Source organism: Salvelinus namaycush, chromosome 16 (genome assembly GCF_016432855.1).
Source record: "Salvelinus namaycush isolate Seneca chromosome 16, SaNama_1.0, whole genome shotgun sequence".
NCBI classification, from domain to species: domain Eukaryota; kingdom Metazoa; phylum Chordata; class Actinopteri; order Salmoniformes; family Salmonidae; genus Salvelinus; species Salvelinus namaycush.
The window spans coordinates 12,410,786-12,433,251 of NC_052322.1; the positions used below are offsets into that span (position 1 = coordinate 12,410,786).

At 41.4% G+C, this 22,466-nt stretch overlaps 2 protein-coding genes and 1 pseudogene across 4 annotated transcripts; 1 reads left to right on the forward strand and 2 right to left on the reverse strand.

Annotated features, from left to right (window-relative positions):
• Positions 1–1,300: 1,300 nt before the first annotated feature.
• On the forward strand, positions 1,301–5,866 carry LOC120060995 (lens fiber major intrinsic protein-like). Of its 2 annotated transcripts, XM_039010460.1 has the most exons (5): positions 1,301–2,477; positions 3,385–3,549; positions 4,233–4,313; positions 4,526–4,726; positions 4,942–5,866. In XM_039010460.1, the coding sequence occupies exons 1-4, from the start codon at positions 2,118–2,120 to the stop codon at positions 4,709–4,711; spliced, it is 792 nt and encodes a 263-aa protein (XP_038866388.1). In that variant the 5' UTR covers positions 1,301–2,117; the 3' UTR covers positions 4,712–4,726; positions 4,942–5,866. The 2 variants fall into 2 exon arrangements, with proteins under 2 accessions (XP_038866388.1, XP_038866387.1); XM_039010459.1 differs by having other exon boundaries at positions 4,526–5,866.
• A 2,625-nt stretch (positions 5,867–8,491) lies between these two features.
• On the reverse strand, positions 8,492–14,278 carry LOC120060996 (prostaglandin E synthase 3-like). 2 transcript variants are annotated; one of them, XM_039010461.1, is made up of 9 exons: positions 14,205–14,278; positions 13,977–14,015; positions 12,283–12,396; positions 10,857–10,926; positions 10,615–10,713; positions 10,274–10,363; positions 10,090–10,161; positions 9,891–9,909; positions 8,492–9,714 (listed from the first exon to the last, which is right to left on the reverse strand). In XM_039010461.1, exons 2-9 carry the CDS (start codon positions 13,985–13,987, stop codon positions 9,695–9,697), a joined length of 495 nt encoding a protein of 164 aa, XP_038866389.1. In that variant the 5' UTR covers positions 13,988–14,015; positions 14,205–14,278; the 3' UTR covers positions 8,492–9,694. The 2 variants fall into 2 exon arrangements, with proteins under 2 accessions (XP_038866389.1, XP_038866390.1); XM_039010462.1 differs by lacking the exons at positions 13,977–14,015; positions 14,205–14,278 and adding an exon at positions 13,472–13,838.
• Positions 12,320–21,736, reverse strand: LOC120060957 (annotated as a pseudogene).
• Positions 21,737–22,466: the final 730 nt, after the last annotated feature.

The window sequence follows — 22,466 nt, forward strand, 5'->3', positions numbered from 1 at the left end:
TCCACCATGGATAAGGGAAGCTCTTATACATTCGACAGCAGGCGCAGCAAGACAAAACAGATCGTGGAAAGCGACAGAATCTGTTACGGCCAGCGGTTTGTTTCTCCAGCGTATGAAAGAATGGGAGGGGAAAAGCCCCTGACCACAGCACTATGCTTTCACGGCTCAGTCCACCCGCCCTCTCTGGCAGGCTAGCCTGGTCAGCGTGATGCTGGATGCTCCAGTGCAGAAGCTCAATGCCAAACCTTCTGCTGCCCCCCCCCCCCCCCTCTCCCAACACGGGTTTATCTGCCGCTTTATCTGTCCTGAGCCCGAGCCTCTCTGCTCAGTCACCATATACAATGTAAAAGTCTGCCTAATCAATTCTGGGGCTGCGTAGAACCAACTTGCATTGCACTGCACCCATCCTGAATACTATGGAGAGCACTACATATGGAGAATAAAGTAATACATGTGTTGTAATGAATGTAATGATCCTTCACTAGGAGTTTTAATTGAAGTGTTTAATAGAGTGGATGTGTGAGAATGAGAATAGTTGAGTATGTGGGACAAAAGGACACAATCAAAAGAGTATTGAGAAAGGCCGATTGATAGTGAGGGATTCCTCTGGGTGCAGTGTGCTACTCGGCATGCTGCCAATTGAGGGGGTTAAACAGAACATGACACATGATTAAAGGTTGAAGTCCTGTCACTAGTTCAAGCCAGTGTTAGAGATCTACTTTGGAAAATACTGACAGTTGAGAACAACATTGTGGAGGCAAATCTGTTTCTTAATATGAGTATAGTTTATATCACTGATTTGCATTAACATAGAGCAACACATTATAAATCCTCAGTAATCAAAGAATATTGTCAGAGTTTCATTGATATTGTCATAACAAACAGTAACTCGGCCCATCTTTCACGTCATAATGAGATAAGAGTACTGCTCCTCTCTGTGTCCATAGGAGTTGCATGCATAACAACACATATGATTTCAGTCTTTCTATTGGCAGCAGGTAGTGAGTTCAGGCTGGTTTCCGTTATGGGGCCTCACTTGCTCTATGGTGTTATGAATACTGGGATTGTTCTCTGGCGTCTGTCAGCACTTGAAGAATGTTGAGAAAGGAAGACCAGACCCTTTTTACCCCACTGGAGAGATGAGATGGGCCAAATGGGACTCTGGAAAGGCTATCCAGGCACCGCCCATATGTATAGCCCTGGTCTTATATTTGTCTGAAGCAATCCACTACTGGTTGTAGCAGAAGGTCAATAAACCATTTATCTGGCCTTCCTGTCCTCAACCAACATCTAACATTAACAACCAGTTATGAATCCCACTTAAAATACTGATTCCTGTTCAATATGAATTTCCTGAGTTTTTGATCAAAAGTAATATGTCTATGAAAACCTAATGTATTTGAATGTATCTTTTCTAAAATATCCCCCTTAAACCTTTCAGCGGTGTCCTTCTCTACATGGCCCCTGGACAATATAAAGCTCATAGTTAGGGTTAAGGGTTAGGATGATGAACCCTGGCATGGGCACTGGGTAGAGAGGTCAGGGTGTTAGAAGGGTTAAGTATTTTTGTTTTGATTTGTTGTATTATGTGGTGGCCCCTCCCAGCCCCCTCCCCTGGGGTCCGTGGCCCTGGGGCCGTTATAAATAGTCCCGTGGGCTCCCCCTGCTCTGACAGTGAGGCTAAATGTCTGCAGGACATGCTCAACCTTTGTCTATCAATGTTCCTCTACTAACCACCAGCAGGGTTGGCATATAGATGCACAGAGACCAACGCTCCGCTCCACACAGACAGGACACAGGTCTCTATGACTAGACTAGACAGAAAGCGACGTTGCAGGTCATTGGAAGTCAGTAAAGTTAGTGACTCCTAGAGAGTTGCATGTGGAACTGTTGTTTAAGTGCGGAAGCATCTTTAGGTTTAGAGAGGCATTTTTTGCTTCTAAGTTTGCTGTCTTGTTTTTTGTTTATACTACCTTGAAGGCATCACTGAGATAGTCATTATTGATACGGTAAACAGAGCTTGGTGACTCAAAAGGAGAATACACATTTTCTCCTGTTTTCGCTCCTCTTTTCATCCCTCCATTGCTTTGGGGTAGCCTCTTGACTTTTTGGCCACCATGTGGGAGTTCCGGTCCATGTCGTTCTGGCGGGCGGTGTTCGCTGAGTTCTATGGCACCATGTTCTTTGTGTTCTTTGGTCTGGGGGCGGCTTTGCGCTGGACCACCGGGCCCCACAACGTTCTCCATGTGGCCTTTTGCTTTGGCTTGGCCGCTGCCACCCTCATCCAGTCCATCGGTCACATCAGCGGGGGACACATCAACCCGGCTGTCACCTTCGCCTACCTGATTGGCTCCCAGATGTCCCTGTTCCGCGCCTTTTTCTACATCGTGGCCCAGTGTCTGGGGGCGCTGGCTGGGGCCGCCGTGCTCTACGGGGTCACCCCCAACAACATGAGGGGAAACCTGGCACTCAACACGGTAAGACTACCTGACCAATGACAGGTGATATAGGAATGAACCAGGGTTGGGGTTAATTCCATTTCAATTCAGTCAATTCAGCTGAATTGACTGAATTGAAATGGAATTGATCACAACCCTGATAGGAAAGTCTGTGGTGACAATCACATTTCAGAGTTCCATTGTCATCTGCCATGAATAAATGAAATTAACTTGACAGGTGATAAAGAACATCTGTGTGTGTAACTACGACTTATTTATTTGTACTATTTTCTAAATTGTAGAATAATAGTGAAGACATCAAAACTATGAAATAACAGATATGGAATCATGTAGTAACCAAAAAAGTGTTAAACAAATCAAAATATGTTTTATATTTGAGATTCTTCAAAGTAGCCTTGATGACAGCTTGCACACTCTTGGCATTCTCTCACGGGGAATGCTTTTCCAACAGTCTTGAAGGAGTTCCCACATATGCTGAGCACTTGTCATCAAGGCAAAGGATGGTTACTACATGATTCCATATGTGTTACTTCATAGTTTTGATGTCTTCACTATTATTCTACAATGTAGAAAATAGTAAAAATAAAGAAAAACCCTGGAAAGAGTAGGTGAGTCCAGACTTTTGACTGGTACCGTATATATATATATATTTGAACAATGTTAGATGTTATGAATAGTTAATAGTCATAAAATATCTGTAATTAAATGTGTACAAAAACACCACTCTTTAGAATGCATGCGCAATGTAAGATTTGCCAATTATACTTTTTTAGTGAGCTATTTTTATGCATTCAAGGTTTAACCTATTGATTGATTGACTGACTGTTAGAGTTTTTCATATCGGCCAGTGGAGTAGATATAACTTCAAAAAGTGAACAGTAATCATTCATTCAACTGTCTGTTCTATCTCGTCCCCCTTCTCCAGCTGCAGCCAGGTATCAGCCTGGGCATGGCCACCACCATGGAGGTGTTCCTCACCCTGCAGCTGGTTGTCTGCATCTTCGCTGTGACCGACGAGAGGCGTAATGGACGCCTGGGCTCTGCCGCCCTAGCCATCGGCTTCTCTGTCCTCATAGGACACCTGCTGGGGGTAAGACATGTATTCCAAATATATAAAATATATGTTTATAGACCATAGAATACAGGGAATTGTATCGGGTGAAAACGGGCTTAGACACAGGGTTGGGTGGGTTGAAGTTTAGAGATTTTTAGCACTTTAAAAATGTTGTATTTACTTAACTTTTTTGACAACTGTTTTTAATAACTTGTAATAATGCTGAAAGAGCAATAAACAAAACTAAGAGACATAGGCTTGGAGTGGGGTGGTAAGAGACCATTATGACGCATTATGATAGGATCAGGGCTAGGTTTCCCTAATGCGTTGTAGCACTAAGATCATCTTAATTCCATTGAAATTGAGTGGACGAAACATGATCTTAGCGCTACAGTACGATGCTTTTGGGAAACCCGGCCCTGAACAATATAGAACATCAGTCAATGTGGGATATTTAGGGATAGGTCAATTCCAATAATGTATATGAATAGATGATGTCAGAAGCAGGAATGCCTGATTAAACATGGGAATCCCCATCTCTGTGACTACAAGAGAGAAGGGGTGTGTAATCCATTGTTTTGATGGGGTTGGTCAGGACTCTAGATAGACCAATATGAGTGCATTAAAAAGTACTATTGTATGATGTAGGTAGGTTTTTCACCACTGCACTCTACATACTGTTACCAAAATATAACCCCGGTCTATTCTCTTTGATATAGATGTACTACACTGGTGCTGGAATGAACCCTGCCAGGTCCTTCGCCCCCGCTGTCCTGGTCAGAAACTTTGTCAACCACTGGGTAAGACACTTGGTTCACACCTTACAAAGCCACAACGTACAGCAATTTAAAGATTTTACAACAATTTACAGCAATTTACAACAACTTACAATATGTTGTTTGGAGTTTAGAACTGTGAAAAAGCTAGATGAACTCACCAACACATTCCCCTCTCTATCTCTCTCTTTGTGTCTCTGTCTCCCTCTCCCTGGTCTGGTCTGGTCCTGTGCCAGGTGTACTGGGTGGGTCCGATGATTGGTGGTGCTATGGGAGCTATTATCTATGATTTCATGCTGTTTCCCCGCATGCGCGGTCTCTCTGAGAGGATGGCCATACTGAAGGGCACCAGGCCCACAGAGGCTGAGAGCCAGCAGGACACCCGAGGAGAGGCCATCGAGCTCAAGACTCAGGCCCTATAAGCCTGGTGGAAGAAGGTTGGCTTTTTGAACCCCCTATCCCCCTATTCTGTACCCAAACCCCCTCCGAACCCTCAACCCCACCCAACACACACGCGCACACATACCTCTTCCCCCCTTCCCCTTTAACCCGCCCACACACATAGTACATATGGACCACAGACACAAACCCTCCTCACCCTCACAACAATTCCACCTTCCTCACCATCCTCATTCTCACTCTGCTGATCCAGAAACAGGACGTGCTGAATTACAGGGCAGCCAAAGCCCTAACCACCCTCCAACACTCCACCACTGACCCTCACCCATACCTCCCCCTTGGACTGCAGGATAAAGACGTAGGGTAAGAAGAGGACTTAGTTGCCACTGAAGAAAGCACCCTACTGTGGCCTGTGGTGTAGGGAATGGGTCACTCCTGGCTGACCAGGTGGCTATAACTGCTCAGGACAGGGGCATCTCTCTCTCTCTCTCTCTCTCGTTTGTAGTCTGCTAGGAGTGAAGCTACAGTAGAGCAGTGGACTTCTGCATGCTTTTTCCATTTTTTCATCCAGTTTGAATCTCTCCCTTGTGTTTTTCTGTTTTTGTTTCATGAAACTTTGGGAACCTGACATGTATGTTATATTATACCTTCAAAGAATTTATGAGGATTTTATTCGACTCAAATTCCATTTTCAAGTCTTACGTGTGTTGTGTGTGCGTGTGTGTGCCTGTTTTAGCAAACCATTTTTATTCTGGCCTTTTTTCATTACCACAATTCCTTTGTTCGTTATCATGCTTAGTTGTCTTTATTCATCACGCTGTAGCCTATTCTAAGGGAAAGAAGCATCTTTTGCCCCCCTCCTCCTTCATTGATTTTGCTACAGTAAAGTTCTGATTCACTAGTAGTTTTACAGACAACATATTTAGAGTGCTCCCCTTTTATCGCAAAGCCCTTAAATTTTTGCGTTGAAGTCAAATTGTTCTGAGTCTGTGTCTTTTCAAGGGGAGCACAAACAAGGTCAGATTTATATCAGAATAAACACACAACACACAAAACTTAACAGGTCTTTTGTTAACTCAATCTCCATCTCTATTTAAACACATCTTGAAAGGGAAAGGGGGATACCTAGTCAGTTGTACAACTGAATGCATTCAACTGAAATATGTCTTCCGCATTTAACCCAACCCCTCTGAATCAGAGAGGTGCGGGGGGCTGCCATAATCGACATCCACGTCATCGGCGCCCGGGGAACAGTGGGTTAACTGCCTTGCTCAAGGGCAGAATGACAGATTTTTACCTTGTCAGCTCGAGGATTCGATTCAGCAACCTTTCGGTTACTGGCGCAAGTCTCCTACCCGCAAAGCTACCAAATTGTACATTATTATACATTTTTTACTACAAAATTCCACTTCTTTGACCTGTTGGCTCTCCTTGACTTCGATACAGCCATGTTAAGTGCCTAAGAAGATAAAAGGGTTTTTACTGTATGCAGTTCAGTACCAGTATTATCTGTACCAGACTGTTACGTTTTACTCAGTTTCTGGAATGCCTTTTTTTTCATTAAAGCTTGTGCCCTTAGAGCGGATTTATGTACAGACGTGTGACAGCTGGATTGGCTTTCATTTCGCGTCATTTTATGTAATAACAACAACAAAAAACCTGACTGGCTTTGTTATGTGGATCAAGCTTGTTTTCTTAGTTGATTGTAGTTTTCTTATACATAACCTTTTAAAGAAAAAAAATCACCAAAATGTGGCTGAAAACCAAAATGAGTGCATGATGATGCAGTGGCTTCTTGCTGGTGTTAGCAGACACCTGGTGCGTTTTCTCTTCTCTCTAGGGGGAGAGGTTATCTTTTCTCTCTAGGGGGAGAGGTTCTCTTTTCTCTCTTGGGGGAGAGGTTCTCTTTCCTCTCTAGGGGGAGAGGTTCTCTTTTCTCTCTAGGGGGAGAGGTTCTAGGGGGAGAGGTTCTCTTTTCTCTCTAGGGGAAGAGGGATCGATTTAAGATCAGGGAGTTATTTTCAGTGTACCGGTAAGTCCACCCTCTCTGATATCTAGTCTGTTTGCCCTCCAAACTCAGGTTCTTATAACCTGGTCCTAGTTCTGTTTGTGATATGTTGCCACTAAGTTAGCAAGACAGCACAAACAGATCTGAAACCAGGCTATGGTTCTTACACCTGGGGGGTAAAAACAGAGAAGAATCGAGAAGATAATCACCTAAACTGAGGCGATTTAATTCTTTAGCTTTGTTACTAGGTGTGGACGTGGGGTAAACTAAACGTGCACCTGTATGATCTCTTCATAACATCTCTATCAGAGGGACATTAAACTTGGAGGTCAAACCCCCCTTTTTTGACTCCTTAGTCCCACTCTTCCCTCCATTCCTCCTTCCTGCTTTCACCCCCTACCTCCTCCCACTGTTTACAAGGCGGCCATTTTGTGTTCCGATCTAAAGGTGACAGGACAGTTGATGCTGCAGGGACTCTTGTGATGGGATGGAGGGGTACTGCAGTGTTGAACCAGCTCATAGCGTTATTACAAACCACTTCCATTTTCACTACTTGATAGAGCAGTAAACTGAACAAGACATGAAGCTGATTCTCCTTTTACATTCACTTTCATTTCGCTTGATTCCTCCAGCGGTAGATAGAATAGATTTCCTTCCTTATTTTAGTTTATGACTTATGTTGAACATTTTGAAATTAAAATAATTATGTTTGTATTCCATTGAAAAGCTTTGTGATGTACAGTGTAAAATGTTATTTTTTAATTGACCATGATTGTTGAAACTGGATGGATAGACAATATAATTTCAAATCTATACAATGTCTCCTCTTTGGCCATTTGGTTATGAAAGGTATGGGAAAAGACGTGATACAGTATAACAATATGCTTGGATCCTATCAAGAACATATTATAAACATACTTTCATAATCAGAGAACCCTGGATTGATTATTTTATATGTAAAAAAAAAACCATCCTAAAATTCAGATTATTCTGTCGGTCTGTTTTCTTCTAGATTGAACTGTAGGAAAAAACAGTTTTGATGTTCATTATTACCAGGCAGATGACAGGTGTTTTCAATTTCACACAAATATCTTTTATTAAGATGCTCATATTTCTGTTGGTAAATGATGGGCATTGTCACTACTGGTCTCAATGACATACAATATTACAGCGCATTCATTTAGGGTACTAAGTTCAATAATATAAACTCAATTGGCTCCAATCCCCTTGAACCGAATATACATTATTTCTAAGCCAATTGTAAAATCTAACCTCAATATAAATTTGATATTTATTAACTCCAACAGGGATTGAATTTATGTAAATAAAAATGGACTTGGAATTAATGGTTTGTGCATACATCTTCGATAAGGAGAATATTACCAACATTAAGACCTCAGTGTGTGTTAGTGTTTACTAAAGTCTCATTAGTCTCTCTGAATGGCACACAGTTGTGATATTTAGCATGCTCCTATATTGACCCAACAGCAAATCATTTTATTGAGAAAAATTAAAACTTCAAGTGGGACTGTCCAAAAGGTAAGGTATCCTAGACTGGCAGCACATAATATTGATATGATGGTTCCTAATCTGAATAGATTCTCTCAATAGCCTATATCTGGGTTTGTAGCCATGGTAGACCATCAGCACTACCAAGTGGCCAGAGGATGTATATGCATTTAAGTGACAACTGCTGAAATAACAAATTATCTTTGTTCATACCCTCTATATGAGACATGTTATTCTCACTTTAAGTAGCAAGAGACACTGTATTAAACCGGACAACCTCCAAACATCAACTTAGTCTCAGACAGTTTATTAGAAATACGTAAACAAAAATTCCCACTGCATTTAACAAACTGAAATTTATTTAACCTGATCTGCAAAAAAAGAAAGTTGCCAAAACATAGTAGTGCATTTTCTTTAACACTTGCAAATTAAATTAGGTAACTTATTGACAAGTTATATTTTTGTTATGTTTATTTTTGTTATCTGCTCCTACACTTTTGTTTGATACAAAATGTCCAACGACCACTGCATTGAAATAAACTACCGGTATATCCTTTGAAAATGTTCTGTATTTACACTGATATATACTAAAGAAAAAACATCCTCGCAAAATGCGATTGCAAGGAAAGGTTGTATCATTCATTATAACTTACAACTTATGTTATACTGTAAAATATGTTTAACATGCATAATCATTTAAATATCTCAATATTTAAATCAATGAATGAACTATTACCTGTAATATTTGCACGTTAATGTACACTGGGAAAATATTTGCTTTGAGTTAAAACTATAGATACATTAACAAAAATCTAAATCAAACTGAAACAAAATGAACAGTATGAACAATAAAATGGGACATTTTTATTTAAAAAAAGAAAAGAAACTACTTTATTGAAAATAGGCGGTTGTTTTGAAACCTGTTTTTCCCCCTCATTTAAAATTCACAAATATGTCTAAATTCAATACGTAACCTCACAGACAATATTAAATAAAAAAGGGAGAGGTGGGGTGTAACTAAGATATTATCCCATCAGAGCAGGGCCACATTCAGCAGGCAAACATTGTCAAACGTTGCAGATAGAAATAGCATGAATAGAACCGACATGATTCCTTAATTCTACATGTCAGAGGCGTGTTTGATCTACATTACGTATTTCAATCTGAATGTTCCACAACGTGGCCCTTGGTTAAGTTAAAGGACGATATAACTAAACCCCACAACAGCACATCATGGAAACAACTGAATTTTCCATGCAGAATTAGAACAGCACCACACTAGGACAGTGGCTGAAGAATGCTCTGGTGTCATGGTATGACAAACAGTCTTTCGTCAGTGAGTTTCCTGTGATGTGTTTGGAAAACTGGTGATGTTTCCTCCTTTCAAATATGGCTACCAATAACTCATCTCTAATCTTTCTCTTCAACCGACCTTTGGAGGCTTTACTTCCTTGTTGTCATTGGTTACAAAACTTCCTTTATGCTCCCATTACTCCAAGTCTGGCATCTCTGAAAAGTTAGAAGACTTAAGGTAAAAAGTTATTCTACCAATTCCACAACATCGCTCATGTGTGGATGGTATGAGGATTTTCAAGAAACTTAAAATGAAATGTACTATGAAAATGCTCAAGAATGTCTGCTTCCTACATTCTTTGGTCATGTGCTAAAATGTTATCAAAACTTACTTTCATCATCACTGTCGTGCTGTAAATAAAAGAAATTGACGATTAGTGTCAAATTTACTCGAAACGGCAAAACATAAAAGCAAGTAGATATCCTTTTCCTTACATCATCGTATACAGTAACGTTACATGTTTGCAATTCCTTTGATATTTGCTGTAAGGTTAATTTGGAGATAAAAAATAAATAAGTAGAAACACAAACCTCTTTTAGACCTTCCATACCACCCATGCCCAGATCTGGCATACCGTCTTCTCCTCCCATCGTGTTCATCATCTGAAAATAAGAGACAACAATCACCGTTTGGACATTTAAAAAAAAACTACAATGATTGAACATTTAAAAACAATACACACTTAATGCAACATGACATGCTTGCTTTGCTTGCCTCTGAAAACTTGTCAAAACTGGACAGATCCTCATCAGAATCATCTTCCCAGTCTTTCCAGTTGTTGAAGTCGACACCCAGCCATTGAAACTGTGGAAAACAAAAAAGACATCCCAAATCAACATTTTAACCAACATTTAAGACAAAATGCCCCTCTTATGTGATCTTAGTCTCAGAGTAGGATTGCTGATCAGTTTGACCTTTTTGATGAATAAGATACATGAACATGAGGGATGTAATCCTAGATGAGCACTCCTACTCTGAGACACTTTCTGAAGAAGAGCCCAGAAATACAAAAACAGAAGAGGGAATGTAGAATATTGTACCAAAACATTTCTGACCTTTGCCTTGTCCTTCGTTAACCGTGGCCATGCAATGCCTGCCTTTGCTTTCTTTAGACAACACAACACAGACCTGTCTGTACGTTTGTGCTTGGACTCCTACAAGGAGAAGAAGAGAGATGCTCATAATATATTACAAGTAATTTTGTATGAGGGATCATCTTTTTCATCCTATTTAACATCCAGGTCATTGCAGTTGGTGATTCAGCAGCTAAATGAAAAAATTAAATAATAATACTTACATTGGGGTCAATTGAGTCAAATAGGTCCAATTCATTTTGGTGTTTGAGGTTTTCAATCCCGCCAACACAACTGAAAAGACAGAACACAGTAAAATACAGTGACTTCAGAAAGTATTCATACCCCTTGATTTATTTCACATTTTGTTGCGTTACAGTCTGAATTAAAAATGGATTAAATATATATATATTATTGTTTTTCATCCATCTACACAAAATACCCCATAATGACAAAGTGAAAACAAATGTATTGATAATTAAATACAGAAATCTCATTTACAGAACTATTCACACCCCTGAGTCAAAACTTTGTAGAAGTACCTTCGGTAGCAATTACAGCTATGTCTTTCTGGGTAAATATCTAAGAGCTTTCCACACCTGGATTGTCAAACATTTTCCCATTATTCTTTTCAAAAAAATGTAAGCTCTGTGAAATTGGTTGTTGATCATTGCTAGAGAACCATTTTCAGGTCTTGCCAGATTTTCAAGTAGGTTTAAGTCAAAACTGTAACTCAGCCAGGAACATTTACTGCCTTCTTGGTAAGCAAGTCCAGTGTAGATTTAGCCTTGTGATTTAGGTTATTGTCCAGTGTCTGGTAGAAAGCAGACTGAACCAGGTTTTCCACTACGATTTTGCTTGTGTTTAGCTCCATTCAGTTTAATTTATATCTTGAAAAACTCCCAAGTCCTTAACGATTACAAGCATACCCATAACATACTGCAGCCACCACTATGATTGAAAATATGGAGAGTGGTACTCAGTAAATGTGTTGTATTTGCCCCAAACATAACACTTTGTATTCAGGTCAAAAGGTGATTTGATTTGCCACATTTTTGCAGTATTACTTTTGGTGCCTTGTTGCAAACAGGATGCATGTTTTGGAATATTTGTATTCTGTACAGGCTTCCTTCTTTGCCCTCTGTCAATTAGGTTAGTATTGTGGAGTAACTACAATGTTGTTGATCCATCCTCAGTTCTCTCTTATCACAGCCATTAAAGTCTGACTGTTTTAAAGTCACCATTGGCTTCATGGGTTAGGGCGGTTTCCTTCCTCTCCAGCAACAGAGATAGGCAGGACGCCTGTATCTTTGTAGTGACTGGGTGTATTGATACACTATCAAAGTGTAATTAATAACTTCATCATGCTCAAAGGGATAGTCAATGTCAAGGGTTGTGAATACTTTCTGAAGACACTGTAGATGAACGGTTTGCTCATTCAGACAGTAAGGGCCGATAAAATTCATCTTATTCCTGGACTAAAAGGAAAATACATATGCTTTTTAGTCCAGGCAGGATTAGGTTAAATCTGTGTCCGGGAAACTGCTTCTGCAAGTGCAATAGGCGTAATTTATGGACAGCTCACAATTTACCCTAACATCAGTGTCAATTAAACTGCAGTGTGTCCCGGGTCATGGTGAAGCAGCTTACCGAAAATCAAGTTTTGATTTTTCAAACTTTACTTGAAGATCTTTGCTGTCTTCTACCAGGAACTCAATGAACACGGAGTCCCTTCTGTCAAACCACTTTGCTGTTGCTGGCTGCCTATTGGACAATAGAGAAGAGAGAAGACTTATTAGTCCAATACAAAGCAACGGCCAATGTCTTCTAGGTTCTGTTCATAAAATCCAAACATAAATATTTGGGAAATTGCAACCCCATCATTAGGAAATAGGGATGGAAAACAATGAAGGGATAAAATCCTTTCATTTTGGATGCAAAACTGAATAATTTGCTGTTTAGAAAGCAGTCTCCAGGTCTGTTGCATGCATCATCAGGTGAAACAGAAAAAGCATGCACGTTTGCTTTAAGCATTGACTAGCTAACTAAGATAATATTGTTTGGTTACATTCAATACTATACATCAGGAACATTCATCATCAGGTAGCCAAGCTAGTCTAGCTCCTCCACCCATTCAACCTTATCCAAGGTTATACTTGGTCAGGTGGCTAATTGTCACTGGTCTCTGCCCTTATTTCAGTGGTTTTGCTGGCATTTCCTAATGGTTATTCTTGGCTAACCAGATCCAACACTCTTCCATATATTAATTCATGCGCTAGCTAGCTGACAGGTCACATAGAATGTCACTCCAATTTGCAAGCCAGTAACGTTTGCTAGGCTAGCCTATTTGCAAGGAAATAGCTAGCCCACGTGAATAAAGGACTATCTGCTCATGTAACCGTTTTGGAGAACTAAAGCCCAGCCTTGTATTATTGATAATATCTCATTACGGCTCATATGAGACTTTTCCTGGAGTGTAGAGCTGACAATTCGACTAGTGTGAACTGACAAGCGCTCCATTCATTCCCACTAATCGTACCCCATGTGCATGGAGGCAGCATGTAGGCCTAACGTTAGCTAGCTACGGTTAGCTAAAGCTATAGAGTTGCAGTTTATGTCCCGTGGACAAAATGTACTTTTATTGCAGAGTTGCTATACATATACATACATGTCGGAGCATTCCAGACAAGTAACGTTGGCTAGCTAACATAGCTAAGCTATGAGTAACAAAACTTGAAGCTAGCAATGGCTAAATTGCTAGCAAGCTACCCTGCATTTGCAAGGGAGGCCATCGCTTTGGACGCTAGCTCTCTCATCCGACCCTCCATCCCACACTTACATCTCTTGCTATCTAGTTCTTTCCGCTCCAGAAAGGCAGTATTCGTCACAATGTGCTGTTGGATATTGAGTTCAATCGGTAGCTAAATATGACAGGGCACAATGTTTCCTCGTTCTCGTGCGCAATGACGTATCTCTCGTATTCGCTGGTTTCACTATCACCGTCTGGAGACCTTTCTGGATCATTCTCTCATGCCGGGGGAAGTTTCTTGCACGCGCTTTACCTGAAGCCTAGGTTGAACGCCGTTACCGTGGCAACACACACACACACGATCTGTAACATTATTTCACCTGTATAACGCAGGTGTGTATGAACAGGTGTTACGTGTGTAAACAATATTTAAAAAATACATGTGATTTTTGTATTTAATTACCAATAAATGGGAAACATAAATACACAGTGTAAACACTAAACAGAAACAAAATATTCCATCTCCTTATTCAACAACTTTATTTCTAGCCTTGAAATTAATTTAGACAACGTCTATTAAAAGGTTGGACTGGACCTGATCCTCATGGTTGTTTGGTGTTTACATGGTCAGCTCCTGCAAAGAAGAATTCAAAAGGTTTTTGCATCTTAGGAGATTCCAACATTGAATAGAACAGAATAGAATCTAGAACTGTAATGTCCAGATGTGCCTGTAATCACCTTACAACATAGAAATCAAAGAAACACGTAAATTACACATGATCTTACATTTACAACAGATTGACAACCAATTAAATATTCTTACCATGATGGCACTGATGATGTCATTGTTGTTTTTGAGCGCTCGTATAGCCTTCAGTCGAGACACATTGGCTTGTGACATCACCAGTTCAATGTCCTTCACGGCAGTCTCATCAACCTGCAAAGCATGATGGAACACATTGGTAGTGAATCAGGAACTGCTTATACTGTTAGAGCATAATGAGGAAGTAAAAACTGCTGATGTCATAAACAATGTTTTATGATAAAAGTTAAGTAAACGCCAGAGGATGTAGGTTGGAACAAGCCTGGTTCAAGATCTGACAGAACAGCACAAACAGATACGGGGCCACGCTAAGTTCGACCCTTCACCTCTTCCTCTTTGCTCTCCTCTTGTATACTGTGGGCTTCTGTGTGTTCTCCTGGATGATGGACGTTCTGTCTTCTCCCTGGACCTTGAACTTCTCTGCTGCTGCCAGCTGAGCTTGTTGGGACAACTCCTCAATCTGGAAGAAAAGGAAATCCACTCTCAGAAAACAGAATTGCAAGAATATCTCTAATTCATAAAGAACTTAACATAAATACTTTAATAAATAAATTGCTTATGGCATTTATAGCAATTTTATAAGGTATGTGTAAACTATTTGAAAGTAATCACGTCCGATCTGAAATGAGAAGCCACACTTTTTCAGATCCAACCAAGATGCAATGGATAAATGATTCTCCTCGCGTTTCTGATTACTACTTAAACCTTGTGTGGTTACATTTTCAATGTTTACTAAAATAAAAATGATACAATTAATATTTTTTTTAACCTGAGACTCATTGGCCTTGGCTCATTTTCTGTGACGAACATGTAAAAGATCACATTTTCATTGAGTGCACACCCCCCTACACATTTATATTACATATGTGGTTATCCAAGTGTATTAAAAGTGTGGAAAGGTGGGTGTGTAGGGGAAAACAAATAAAAATGAAACAAAAAGGTTTCCTCTGTGACTTCACTCGTCTTCCTCCTCCCTGGGCTTGCTGTTTCAACATAGCACCAAGAACCTGTCTGTCTGTCTCCCTGCCCGTCGGACTGTCTCCAACTTTTCTCGCACTCTTTACCCTTTGTAGTGTGTGAAACTACACAAATCAAATCAAATGTATTTATAAAGCCCTTCTTACATCAGCTGATATCTCAAAGTGCTGTACAGAAACCCAGCCTAAAACCCCAAACAGCAAGCAATGCAGGTGTAGAAGCACAATCTCTTGTGGGAATCTGCACAATGTTATTACAATACATTATTTCGATACATTGTGAAAAATTCTGTATTTTCCCACACTCTACCCCAGCCGGTACAAATTGGGACACAACAAATAAATAGCTTTCCATGTGTGGCTCCATACCACAATCAATCAGTACGGCAAAAATAATCTCTTCAAAATAATTTTTGCAGAGAGAGAAGCTAGTGTTTTCCAAATATGAGGATCATGTCTCTGTCAATTCGGAGTCTGACAGTGAGTTGGAAGAAGAGGAGAAGATTGACCCTCAGCCAGCCCCAGGACCAGCCCATCAGCAGACAGCCCCAGGACCAGCCCTTCAACAAAATTGTGTAATTGAATGGTCTTCTTGCCCAAGGAATGAGCCACCTCGCATGGCTGTCAATGTGATAAAACTAGGGATAAAACTAGGCCTGACGCAGATGGCGGTTACGCATGTGCAGGACATAAAGTCTTCTTTTGAACTGTTCATTCCAGACACCATCCAGAAAATCATTCTGGACTGCACTAATTTGGAGGGAAGGCACATTTTTGTAGAGAGATGGAAGGAAATTGACCAAACTCATTTACATGGATACTTTGGGGTTCTTATCCTTGCTGGTGTTTTCAGATCCAATGTGGAATCCACAGAATCCCTATGGGATGCAGAAACTGGCAGAGAACCTTTCCATGCTACAATGTGTCAGGACCCGGTGTGAGAAACAGTCACTAATAGTCGGCAGAACCCAGAAGATGAGGCAGACACAGCAGTACTAGAGACGGTGGTTTAATCAAGGTAAAAGATCTTCAGGCAAAAATATAAATCCACAACGTCAAAAGTAAAGCCAAGAGAAAAAATGGAAATCCTCCAAAATACAAAGAAAATCCACAAAGTGGTAAGAACAGCAGGGAAAAAACAAACCTCAAAAGACTAATCAAAAATAAACAAGAACAAAACCAGAGTACCTCTGGAAAATCCAACAAGAGAAATATATGTTCACAGCATGGCTGGGGCTGGGTGCTAACATACAAACACAGAGCCAAGAACTGAGGGACACTAATGGTTTAAATACCTACAAGGAAATGAGGCACAGGTGAAAACAATAACTAGAAGGGGAAAAAACAAAAGGTTCAAAAAGGCGCAATGGGGACATCTAGTGACCAAAACCTGAACAGTCCTGGCCAAAACCTGACACAATGGATTATCCGCTTTGATTACCGAGACACCAGACCAGCTCGGCGGCAAGCTAGCTGCAATCAGGTCAGTGTGGGACAAGTGGGTGGACAGCCTTCCCCTGTTTTACAACCCAGGGCCCAACGTTGATGAGCAGCTTATGCCATTTAGGGGCCGCTGCTCCTTCAGGCAGTACATACCGTCTAAACCCGCAAAATATGAAATCAAGATCTGGGCTGCCTGTGATGCTGCTTCATCATATGCGTGGAACTTGCAAGTGTATACGGGGAAGCCAGATGGAGGAGCCCCTGAGAATAATCAAGGGATGCAGGTTGTCTTGGACGTGACACAGGGACTCCGTGGCCACAACATCACATGCAATAAAAAATTTACTTCACACAAGCTGGGACAGGAGCTCCTCAAGAGGAAGTTAACTGGCCACTTGTGATGTTCTTCAAATCTTGGACATCATCTGAATGGCATTGAACCCAGATTGGAACAGAAGGAAGCTCCAGAGGAGACAGCTCTTTCTTGAGGAGCTGGGTAAGACCTCAAATCCAGAGTTGGCAACATATCCCAAGGACCACAGCTTCTGCAGCCATCGTGAAGAGAATGCTGGTGCCCCATCTGCCCGAACCACAGAACCAACAACTCCAATACCAGAAGTAAGTGTGAGTGATGTTGTTGCATGTGTGTCTGACTCTCCTACCTTGGCCTGCTGTAACTATATATGTGAGTGAGATGTTAGTACAATTCCTGAACTAAGTGTTTGCATTTATTTTAATGGCCAGATTGGGAATTTAGCCAGGACACCGGGGTTAACACCCCTACTCTTACAATAAGTGCCATGGGATCTTTATTGACCTCAGAGTTTCAGGACACCCGTTTAATATCCCATCCAAAAGACAACACCCTACACTGGGGAATTGGGATATTTTTTAGACCAGAGGAAAGAGTGCCTCCTACTGGCACTCCAACACCACCTGGTTTCCCATCCAGGGACTGACCAGGACAAACCCTGCTTAGCTTCAGAAGCAAGCCAGCAGTGGTATGCAGGGTGGTATGGCTGCTGGTGTTTTAGATTGCAGCCGGTAGCATCAAGGACAGGAAGACACATAACACATGCATTAAGTGCAAAAAATACATTTGCATCACACAGTAAAACTGTGTGTGTAGTCCGGCCTTAATATGTGTTCAATGGGGCACATTTGTAATTTCCATACCATACTGTATGTAAAATGTGTCCTTCCAAATTGTTCAGTTCAAAGCAATAAACATCAATAGTGATAAAAACCTTGTTTCATTTATATTTGTTCAAGATAAACATTTATTCCACCCATGTCCTGATTATGATAGATTTGTTTACAAAAATCAAATTTTATCAACAACAAAAAACGAATTGTGCTTTTATTTATAAATGTGATCTAGCAGAGAAAACATCTAAGTATTAAGTATTTTTACGTAAATTGTTATGGCTGTTTTGTTTTAAAAACCCAATAACATTGGGTGAACATTGGGTGAATAACAGAAACAGAAACACAACACAATGGTTAAAATAGTGTCACTTGCCTTAGCTTCCCCGAAGAAAATGTATGCGTCAGAGGCGGAGCTGTTGTAGACGTCTGGCTTGGGGATGACAAACAGGATGTTCGTGGACTTCCTGATGTTAACCCTGGTTATGCCCATCACCTGGCCTGGTGTTGATAGAGAAGATCATTGCTTTATTCTCCATAGAAAACATGTTGTTTATAGGAAACGTATTGCCTATAGTGTGCAATAAACATATTGTCCGTAGGAAACTGAACTGAAAGTCATTACAACCATTAAAAAGGGATAAGATAAGTCTCTGAAGAATTACATAGCAGTGATTTCCAGGTTGAGTGGAGAAATAACAAAAAGGGGCATTGACAGCAGTAGGTGTAGCTAGCTAGCATGCTAACCTTATCTTGCTATTTAATACTATCTGTTGTTGCTGGATTTCTTTTTTTACTACACCGTATTCAAAAGATTAGCCAGCTGTCTAGGCTATGGCTGGTTCTGGAGCTGGATTTGTCATAAGCATTTAGGGGAAAACTTAGCCATAGATGGATAGCGGAAACCAGTATCTTTGACTTCCCCATTGATTGTTATCTCCAATGTTTTGGCATCTTCCATAAATTGCGGACTCAAATCCGCCATAGAAATAGGAAGAATAAGATGAAGCTCTGATAATATGGGTAAATATTGAACGGTTTGGGCTAGAGACTAGTTCTTCTACACTGTAATGGACACTGTGCAAGTTTTGTTAGGCTGGCAGGCTATTCGGCTGCGGTACAATAAAGCCAAGTCCTGTGCTCATAGTTCTCACAGGGGAAGTGAAATTATAGGCTACAACGACTTTGCTCATGATGCATGCCGCAAATGACATGTAACAACAGCACAATAAATGTTACTTGAATTTTCTTTTCACAGTGTGCTATTTCATTAAAGGATACACACTTGTGGTTTCTAGCTGCACCAATAAAAGCAGTGGAGCATGTAGTGAAGCAAAACTTTAGAGGTCAAAACCATTCATCTTGGGTAAATGGGGGGAGTGGGGTTGCAAAATATAATTATATCACACAATTTACCATTTATAAAATGGTAATATTATATATATATATATATATATATATATATATAACATTTGTTTTACGTGCTCCTAACCAACTGTGCTATTTTATTAGTTTGTAACTTATTTTTTTACTTATTTTGTACATAATGTTGCTGCTTCCGTTTCTTATGACCGAGAAGAACTTCTGGATTACTCACCTCGAACAGGAAGAAGCTTTTTCCTTTAACGAGTCCGACGAGTCCGACGCGAAGGATATATTGCTTTCTCGGGAACAGGCCCAAATCTCTGTCATTTGCGTGAAGAAAAGACGTAGAAAAAGGGGGCAGAGGTCAAGCAGCCTTCTAAACATTTGTAGGCGAGCGAGTAAACTCCCACTGCCATCCGTTTTATTGGCCAACGTGCAATCATTGGAAAATAAAATTGATGGCCTACGATCAAGATTATCCTACCAACGGGACATTAAAAACTGTATTATCTTATGTTTCACTGAGTCGTGGCTGAACGACGAATATAGAGCTGGCGAGATTTTCCATGCACCAGCAGGACAGAGAAGCTACGTCTGGTAAGATGAGGGGTGGGGGTGTGTGTCTATTTGTCAACAGCTGGTGCGTGATTTCTAATATTAGATAAGTCTCAAGGTATTGCTCGCCTGAGGTAGAGTACCTTATGATAAGCTGTAGACCACACTATCTACCAAGAGAGTTCTCATCTATATTATTCATAGCCATCTATTTACCACCACAAACCGATGCTGGCACTAAGGCTGCACTCAACCAGCTGTATAAGGCCATAAGCAAACAAGAAAATGCTCATCCAGAAGCGGCGCTCCTAGTGGCCGGGGACTTTAATGCAGGCAAACTTCAAATTCCTTTTACATAATTTCTACCAGCATGTCACATGTGCAACCAGAGGAGAAAAAAAACTCTAGACCACCTTTACTCCACACACAGAGATGCATACAAAGCTCTCCCCCGCCCTCCATTTTACCAAATCTGATCATAATTCTATCCTCCTGATTCCTGCTTACAAGTAAAAACTAAAGCAGGAAGTATCAGTGACTCGCTCAATATGGAAGTGGTCAGATGACGCGGATGCTATGCTACAGGACTAGCACACATTGTCCCGGGATTCATCCAATAGCATTGAGGAGTATACCCCCTCAGAATCGGCTTCATCAATAAGTGCATCGACGACATCATCCCCCCAGTGACTGTATGTACATATCCCAACCAGAAGCCATGGATTACAGGCAACATCCGCTTCGAGATAAAGGCTATAGCTGCCGCTTTCAAGGAGCGGGACACTACGCTTATAAGAAATCCCGCTACGCCCTCAGACGTACCATCAAACTAGGCAAAGCGTCAATACAGGATTAAGATTGACTCCTACTACACTGGCTCTGATGCTCGGCGGATGTGGCAGGGCTAGAAAACTATTACGGACTACAAAGGGAAACCCAGACGCGAACTTCCCAGTGACGCGAGCCTTCTAGGCGAGCTAAAATACTTTTATGCTCGCTTCAAGGCAAGCAACACTGAAGCATGCACAAGAGCACCAGCTGTTCTGGACGACTGTGTGATAACGCTCTCGGTAGCCGTTGTGAGCAAGACCTTTAAACAAGTCAACATTCACAAAGCCGCGGGGCCAGACAGATTACCAGGACGTGTACTCAAAGCATGCGCGGTCCAACTGGCAAGTGCCTTCACTGACTTTTCAACCTGTCCCTGACCGAGTCTGTAATACCTACATGTTTCAAGCAGACCACCATTGTCCCTGTGCCCAAAGAAGAGAAGGTAACCTGCCTAAATGATTACCGCACGACAAGGGCACGACAAAACCTATTCCCCCTCAGGAGACTGAAAAGATTTGGCATGGATCCTTAGATCCTCAAACGGTTTTACAGCTGCACCATCGAGAGCATCCTAACGGGTTGCATTACTGCCTGGTATGGCAATTGCTCGGCCTCCGACCGCAAGGCACTACAGAGGGTAGTACGTACGGCCCAATACATCACCGGGGACAAGCTTCCTGCCATCCGGGGCCTGTATACCAGGCGGTGTCAGAGGAAGGCCCTAAAAATTGTCAAAGACTCCAGCCACCCCAGTCATAGACTCTTCTCTCTGCTACCGCACGGCAAGCGGTACCAGAGTGCCAAGTCTAGGTCCAAGATGCTTCTAAACAGCTTCTACCCCCAAGCCATAAGACTCCTGAACATCTAATCAAATGGCTACCCAGACTATTTGCATTGCTATCTAGCCCTGCTCAATTGCATGGCAGGTCGACAGCCCTCTGTGATTTCCGAGGAAACTCGGGTGACACCAGATTCTCTCAGAAATGTAGACTTTGGCAATTTCCGGGATTCCTCGAGTGGCAGGTGGAATTCGAGGAAGAGCGAGGGCGACAGGGAACAGACATTCTCTGTTTCCCGTAGCCGCCCATCAATCCAGATGGTCAAGGCTATGAGGGAGTCGAGGTCCATGGGCAGCTCCCGCGCTGCGAACTCGTCTTTAATCACCTCCGATAATCCGTGAAGGAACGTGTCAATGTGGGAGTAACAGTCCACCATTTGCCTCAGTCTGGAGGAGTTTGTGGCAGAGGTAAGAAAAGTGTTCGATTCTCCATTGTCCGAAAGAGAGGCTGCTTGTAAGCTGCTCTAACTGTGTCAAGACTCCAGTAGTGTCGAAGACTACGCGGTGGATTTTTACACGTTGGTATTTAGGCCGAAATTTGCATGTGTATATCTGGTTTATATGAGTATTGGGACTCAGTCAAAGGTGTAGACCTGGTTTGTTGGAGTACTGGAGCTGTGGTGCAGAGGTAGACCTGGTTTACAATTTGAGTATTCGGGCTTCGGCACATTTAGACCTGGCTTAGTTTACTAATTGGGATCAAACACAGGTGCAGACTTTATAGGTATGTAAATTGCTGAAGTACAGGTGTAGACCTGGTTGGTATGAATATAGGGACTGAAATGCAGAAGTACTCATTGTTATGACAATTGGTTCTGGCACGTAGCAGTAGACCTGTTTAAAAAAATGTATCTATATTGGGTTAGACGTGCAGGTGTACACCTGGTTTAGTGGAAATTCAGTAAGAGAGATTTGGTCATTTCTTAAAGCAATAATCTTTATTTAATATTGATTAATTATTGCAATAATGAGGCTGGTCGACCCCCCACTCTTGATTGTTGGACCAAGTAACCTAACCTTTACACAAATGCAGAGTACTATATATAGCTGACACTAACAATGCTCAGTCATGGTTGGTTCAACCCCCCTCATGCAGACCAAAGAACA